A 7759-nucleotide genomic window follows, 5' to 3' on the forward strand; every position below is an offset into this window, starting at 1 on the left:
TATATATATATATATATATATATATATATATATAAAGAGAGAGAGAGAGAGCTTGCAATTGCAAGATGTAAAAATCTTACAATACAATTCTAACCATGTGGCATGTCATATGTAATGAAAGACTATTTGCAATTGCATAAAGGACTGTGTGTGAACGCTCTTATGATTTATAACTTTCGCCTTAGGATTTATAATAATTTACTTGGATAACGACTTTTTAATAAAATTCTACCATTTACTGAAATACCCTTAAACTTTATAAATTTTCAACTTTAAGGGAAAAAAAAACCCAATAAAGATATAGCAAAAAGGAGGTGCAGCATCCCATCAAAATAAAGAAAACGGACCAAGAAGAGCAGGGACAAGAAAACCCAAAATAACAACAAAAAAGAAGCCAACAGTCCCATCAAAGGAGAACAACCGAAGAGAAACGTGATGCTCATCCTAGAATGTGATAAGGAGAGGCAATCAAACAATGTCAAGGGATAAAATCTTTATGAGATCTTTTCGACCTTTATAGCCTTGCAAATCATATAAATAACCGAAGAACTGTTTTCCCAAATGCTTATCATAGTCGACATTTTTATCTTATTGGGTATTTTAGTTTATCTAGATTGCATCGTATGCAATAATTAATCTAGTAAGCATTAAGCGGATAAGAATCATCATCCTTTTTATTTGATAAGACTTTTGGTCGTTGTCATCACTCTTACCGGGTAAAATTTTAAGCTCTTACCATGTTCATCTAATATGATAAATAACCCATAAACCACTATCAGATAAACATTTGGTAAACAACCTCTTAATCACTATTATAAGAGTTTACGATATTTTGCCGAGAAAGAAATGTTAAAAAGATTATACTTTTTGGGTCATACAAACTTGTTGTCATCATGTAAGATATGATGGCCGTTTAATGGTTGAAATGCATATTTATTACATAATGCATGAATATTGTTCATAAATGTAAATAAATTATTATGATATGATATTTTTACGACAAACAATAATTTTAAAAAAAGTATTTTTGTTTTAATAAAATTTAAGATGAATAAGAGTTGTCCAACTTAATAATTGAGATTTAATCATGTTAAAATCGTTAGTGATTAATGATCAAATGTTTAAGAATTAATTGTACAAAGCTAAAATGCACAATAAAAGAATTCGAAGCTCGAGTTTGGCTCAGGCTAGGGCTTAAAACCCAATCAAACAAACTTTTTATCAAGACTCAGAAAAAAGCTAAGACTGAAAATACCCGAAAAAACCTAATTGAGCCTATTTTCGAACCCAAATCCCGTTTGCTTGATAAAGCTGGGGTTTTTTACTTATTGAAAACAAACCTGGTTAAAAAGCTCATGTTTTGTTTATCTTATTAAATAGGTTTAGTGAAAATGTCAAGGGCCTTGGATCTGATGGGAATCAATGATTTTTCAGATGACATTCAAACCCGACCGATGATCGATCTTGTTTTGTAACTTTTGAGTGATTTGTTTTTCGTGAAATATGGTCACGAAGCACACTCTAATCCCTAGCGAATCCCTTCATTACTCGATACGTACGCAAATGGACGGATCCACCCGAGGTAGGGGGCACATGCCCCTAGTTCTCATATTTACCTCAAATTTTTTTGTAGGATTATGCAATCATTGTAGGACTGCTTAATGTCTTAAGTCACTTAATGGGTGTGTAAAGATTTTGGTTCATGTTTACGTGATGAAGGTTCAAACAGCTAATTAAGTCACTTATTATATACATGATGAATATTATATACATGATGAAAATTTAGGGGCCATTTACCAAACACTTATCCAATAAGCGTTTACTGGTAAAATTCAACAATACCCTCACCGGTAAGACTATTGGTCCTTGGTTCACTCCTACCGGTAAGATTCTTAATCCTTGCCATATTTTATCATAAATGCGTATCCAGATAAGCGTTTGGTAAACGACACCTTAATTAGCATTTTATCTCTATTGTTGTTAATAATTCACTTGATTTCGATATGTTGAAGTTAGTTTTATCATCTTCTTTCTTACCAAACTTTAATCAAACGTCTTCACAAAAACGATAGAGATGACGCTCTCTTAATCATTATGTTCCCTTAATCATTATATTTAGAGTGAGAGAACACATGAGAAAAGAAGAAAACAAATAACTCGCATATCACTTTTGAACGGAAAACATATACCGGTTACAACAAGATCAAATCAAACTTGGGACAAAAACAATTAGTCATTGTTCATCCCATATGAGGAATTCTACGAGTTTTCGTATCAAAGGTCTTTAAAACACCCTCCAATCTCAATATCATCATCAGAAATGATCAAATTCCAACTTATTATTCTGCCTACAAATACCCTCTCATTTCTTTGTTTCACCACCCACCAATTGGTTCTCACATAGTACTTGCAACGCTGGTCTTGTTGCAGCCTCCTGTTCATTAATTAAACATTAGCATCTAATTAAGCACACAATTAAGCACCCATATGGGTAAATGAACAAAATAAGCTCACCTTAGCAGCAGCATCTTCATGAGCATTGAGGTTCTTCAATGTCAATGCTTTCACTTGTTTTCTTAGCTGCCTCATACTTATCTCATGTAAACTCTTCACCTTATCATTCTCATCCTTCTCTTTCTTGCTCTTCTTTCCTTCATCCACAAAAACATTCTGCAATTTTCTTCCACTATCAATGTTCTCTTTATCATCCGAAACAATTCTACTCGTGTTCTTGAATGATGTTGGTGTCTTGATCGGAGTTTTCTTGGATGGAAACTCGCGGAATTCAGTAAAGAGTTTAAGATCTTGAACTTCTTCAGCCGTTATGGTATTATCGATGGCAGGGATTACATCTAAGGTTTCATCAACTGCAATAATAAGAAAATGTTATATCATGTACCCAGAATCAACAATGGCCATATATTTAGGATTTGATTAGAAAAAAGATTTGACCACATACCCATGTTTTGTGACACTTGTTCCATATCATTTTTGGTTATTTCATCAGCAGTGCTAAAATTGTCCGATTCAAAAGCCTCGCTCGGATTCTCGGTGATGGAAAGAACCATATCGCTCACCAAACTTGAATACTCTGAAAGAACATATTCTTGTAAGGATATGTGGAACATATTTTTGTTTCTAAAAGACCCCTTTGATATATACGGGTTTAATGATATGTGTCTAGCCGAAGTGGGAAACAACGACAAGATACTGATGTAATTGCTAGAATTCAATGTTGTACACAGTATGTTTATTAGCAGGTATTTCAAATTTACCATTGTTCTCCAGGACTTGATCCTTCATCTCTGAAACAGCACAGAGCATGTCTTCCTGTTCAAATTCTTGTGCACCACTCAAGTTCTCGGTGTTAAATGGGGTATCTATATCTACTTCTTCATCTCCTGCAACATTTACATAATTGTTCATTAGTTTGATTGATTGATGTTGAGCAACTTAATCATATTGCTTTGTACAAGTCCTCACCTGATTCGAAGCTATCAGAGTCTTCTTCTGGAGCCATAACAAGATCATGATCCTTGGAGGCACTCAAGTTATCTCCTGAAATTTCTTTAGAGCTAACTTCAGTGGCATCAAACTTCTCCCCAGAATCGAGTTTCTCTTCTGAATCATCATCTTCACACGGGCTTGAGATGCCATCTAACTCTGTTTTCTGATCAAATACCTCATCATTCTCAGCCTCCTCAGAACTAAACTTTTCTCCCAGATCAAACTTCTCTTCAATCATCAGTTTCCCTTCTAAATCCCCGTCCTCACTTGGATTTGGGGTTTCATCTGATTCCAGCTTTAGATTATCAAGTTCGCCACAATCTTTTTCTTCTCCATTTTTGTGTGCAACTTCAATATCCACATCCTTCTCAAGCACTGAACTCGGAGCACTTCCGTTAATCAGGACATCAAGTTTCTCAAAGGCTTTACAAATGTCTGCCACTTCCGCATTTGGCATGCCTGCATAATTGTTGGTTTAACAGTAAATTAGTCTTTAGTGCAATTGAGATGAGTAAAACAAGCTCACATGTGGATGTCAAAGAAACAAATCAAGCAAGGATTAGATGAAACTTTCTTAAACTTTAGCAATATATACCTATTAAAATTACTGCCATGCATATGATCTATGTTCCACACAGCTCAGTGTTTCAAAGTTACATTTATATAAAAGGGTATGCACATATTGTAAAAATATATTCATATGTGATGTAGAAATGCATACCTGATCCCACTGTGTTCTCTGGAGCTTCATCCAGCTCGCACACTTCTTCTGATGTCACATTCACTTCATCCACTTTTGATAATACATCCATTTCATCCACAAATGAATTCATCTTAATTGCTTTTTCACTTTCCTTCTTCACTTCCGGCTCTGCAGATTTCTTTTCAGTCAGCCTAGTCGATCGCCTTGTGCTGTATGCTTTCTGAACAGTACTCTCCTTTTTTGCCTCTTCTTCGCACTCATTCAGTCGGTTGTTGACATTCCGGCAAGACGAAGTTGCCAGAGCCTTCCTCCTGGTGCTGGCAATAGCGGGGGTTTTAACCATATTGCTCTTTGAATCTTCCACATCTGCGGTCAATTGCTTGCTTCCACGGCGAGTTGTCCTTGTGGCAGTGGGCGGCAAATTTACACCATCCCCATTTTTCACCTTTTGCCGAGTAGATGTTCTGCATCTTGTTTGAGGTGCTTTAGGAGAAGAAACCTCAACCTTTTCCATTGGTTCAACCAACCCATCGGTCTCAGACTGTGAGACGTTCAAAAACTCCTCAATACCTTCAACCTATTAATTAACATAAACAACCATTTTTCAAATGGATTCATTTAGGAAACCAATCAATGTTTATATGCACAGCCATTAGATTTCGAACTATTTCAACAAGCTACCACGATATCACTAACAGCTCACAAGCAAAACAACAATCAGATGTAAGAAAAACATGATGAAATCACTAATAATTTCGTTGATTCAGAAACTCCTCATTCCCACGATTTGAGATCAATAATAACTTCGTTGAAATCACTAATAATTTCTGGATGTTTCTACCATAAAATTGATGCACATGGATTAGATTTCAAACTAGTTCAACATGAACCTACCACGATATCACTAACAACTCACAAGCAAAACCACAATCAGATGTAAGAAATCTAATCTAATCGATGAAATCTAAAACTCACAAGCAAAACCACAATCAGATATAGGAAATCTAATCGATGAAATAGTTTGTTGAAATAGTTTGAAATCTGGACATCTATACAAGAAAATCGATACATTAGGAAACCAATCACTGTTTATATACAACATCGATTAGATTTCAAACTATTTGTTTTTTAAATCATCCATCCAATCAGGTTAGAATCAAAGAACTTACGGTCTGAAGAGATTGAAGAGCATCAGCCATGGCAACATTGGTGATGTTAGCTGGGATCTTGTTGAGCTTGCAGAGAGATTGAAGCTCTCTTCTGGTAAGGCTGTGGAAATCCATGAAATCCAAATTGACGAAGTGGAAGAGAGAAAATTAGGGTTTGATAATGATTATGAATTCGTGAGTCGACAAATGAGTGAGATGCTCAAAATGCGATGGGGGAGGCTGGAACCTTCGAGACGTATTTATACACTAACCCTTCCGCGGATGTTACCGTTGGAGCAGCGGAAATTTGAAATTTGTTAGGTCTATCTCTTTATCACAGATCAGTAATTTCTAATTCCAAACAACTAGTGCTTAAAAAACTTGTACGTCATGCATTAAATGTTTATAATACTTTAATTATAGGGATTTCAACCTTGGAAAAGTGTTTTTCTTTTTAATTTTTTAATCAATTTTAACGTTGGAGATTGTTTCATATCAGAAATGGGCTTGGACTTGCAGCCCATGGGCCGACCTTTACTCTTTAGAGCTACAGTGATGGCCAAATCGGTCCAGACCGGTAAGGACCGGTTATGGGACCGAAAATCGGGACCAGTTGAGGTTTTTGGTAGTTTCGTGGGATCGGGACCGGCTATGGATTGACCCGGTCCGGTCCGAAAATTCAAATAATGTTATAAATAAATGTATTTTCAAATAATTTTATAATGTATTTTTATAAGACAATGTAATTTTAATTATATTAAAACGTATTTTTAAAGTATATTTGAGTGACTCAATTGTAAATTTTATAATGTATTAAAAATATATATCATTAAAAAAATTAAAAAAAAATCTTATTTTTTAATGTCGGGACCGGTTGGGACCGGGACCGGGACCGGCGGCTCATAACCGATTATGAAGTACCTTGACCGGTCCTACCATTTTCGACCGGAACCGGTTATAAGAAAGCTTGGGACCGATTCAGCCCGGCCCAACCCGGGACCGGTTTTTGACCATCACTAGAGCTACATACCCATATGTTTCTCCTCTTTTTTAATAAAGTTGTTACTATGATATTTATGTGGATTATGTACGACTCTCAGAAATAATAAGTGACGTTTGGTTTGTAGAATTTAAAGGAATTAACGAAATTAAAATGGAAATTTCTTATAAGCAAATTCTTTGACCCTGTTTGGTTCATGAATTGAATAGAACGGGTTCTATTGGATTTCGTAGTTCAAGGATTTGATCGTTTATTCGCTTAAGACAAAGAATTTGAATTCTATTCCCTGGTTAATGCTACAGATTTCATAACTCGGCTTAAAACAATAATGAATATAACATTTGAATCCTGTTTAACAACATTGCCACCCTTGTAACTCCACCTCTACCACCACCACCACCTCAGCCACCTTCATCACCACCATTGTTATCGTTGTCGTCATTACAACCACTGCTATTCTTGTTATCGTCACTGTCAATGCACCTATTCCCACCTACATTGTCCCTACCACTACTACTATCGTCTTGTCATTGTCGTCGTCGCTACAACCAGTACGCCACTGTCGATGTTGCCACCACCACCTATTAATATTATTATCAATTTTATCATTATATAATTTAAGCAAGAAAGTACGAAAATGCAATAAGAAGATATTTTGGTTATTTATCATTATTATTTAATGAGTAAATAATGTTTTTCGTCCCTGTGGTTTTGTAAATAATGTTTTTCGTCCCTGTGGTTTGTTAAAAATTGAGATTTTCGTCTTTATGTTTTAGAAATTACAGTTTCCGTCCTTATGATTTGTGATTCATTGTTATTGTCGTTCTTGTGATTTACACTTTATTGTTGTTTGGTGTCTATGGTCTACAATTGTTTATTATTTTGGTCTCTTGTAATTACATATAGGAATTAGTTCAGAGATGAAAATAGCAATGAATTGCAAACCATAGAGATGAAAATCACAACTTGAAAACCACAGAGATGCAAACTAATTTTATTAACAAACCAGAGGGATGAAAATCATAACTTACTCTTATTTAACTATAGTTTCCATATTTTAGAGAACCAAACAAATGGATTCCATTATATTCGGCATGTTTCATTCCATTTCATGTCAACTAAATTCGTGGTCAAATCTGATTCACCTTAAATTCATTGGCGAATTTACAATCTATAAATCGAATTAAATCTCATTTGCTTAAAAATCACATGTCAAGACAAGCATCGATGTTCTACATTGGTTCATATGTGAATGTATGAATTCTAACATAGATTCACACACACACACACACACACACACACACACATATATATATCTATACTATATTATAAAGCATTTGGCTCAAACTCTTAAAAACTCTTAAAACTCTTAAAACTCTTAAACTCTTAAAAACTCTTAAA

The 7759-nt window shown here is 35.0% G+C and overlaps 1 protein-coding gene across 1 annotated transcript; it reads right to left on the minus strand.

Annotated features, from left to right (window-relative positions):
• Window positions 1–2161: 2161 nt before the first annotated feature.
• Window positions 2162–5540, minus strand: LOC112525740. Its single transcript, XM_025135981.1, has 7 exons — window positions 5380–5540; window positions 4229–4787; window positions 3484–3966; window positions 3276–3401; window positions 2960–3091; window positions 2515–2867; window positions 2162–2434 (listed from the first exon to the last, which is right to left on the minus strand). The coding sequence occupies exons 1-7, from the start codon at window positions 5491–5493 to the stop codon at window positions 2363–2365; spliced, it is 1839 nt and encodes a 612-aa protein (XP_024991749.1). The 5' UTR covers window positions 5494–5540; the 3' UTR covers window positions 2162–2362.
• Window positions 5541–7759: the final 2219 nt, after the last annotated feature.

The sequence above is a fragment of the Cynara cardunculus genome, assembly GCF_001531365.2.
Source record: "Cynara cardunculus var. scolymus isolate 2C chromosome LG 13, CcrdV1, whole genome shotgun sequence".
NCBI classification, from domain to species: Eukaryota; Viridiplantae; Streptophyta; class Magnoliopsida; order Asterales; family Asteraceae; genus Cynara; species Cynara cardunculus.

Bases quoted from the DNA above. Each gene is read 5' to 3' on its own strand.
- LOC112525740 (XM_025135981.1), bottom strand. From the start codon at position 5,493: ATGGATTTCCACAGCCTTACCAGAAGAGAGCTTCAATCTCTCTGCAAG. The intron at 2,868-2,959 runs GTATGTGGTCAA...TTATTATTGCAG, and splicing joins ACAAGTGTCACAAAACATGG to TTGATGAAACCTTAGATGTA. The intron at 2,435-2,514 runs GTGAGCTTATTT...ATTAATGAACAG, and splicing joins ATGAAGATGCTGCTGCTAAG to GAGGCTGCAACAAGACCAGC.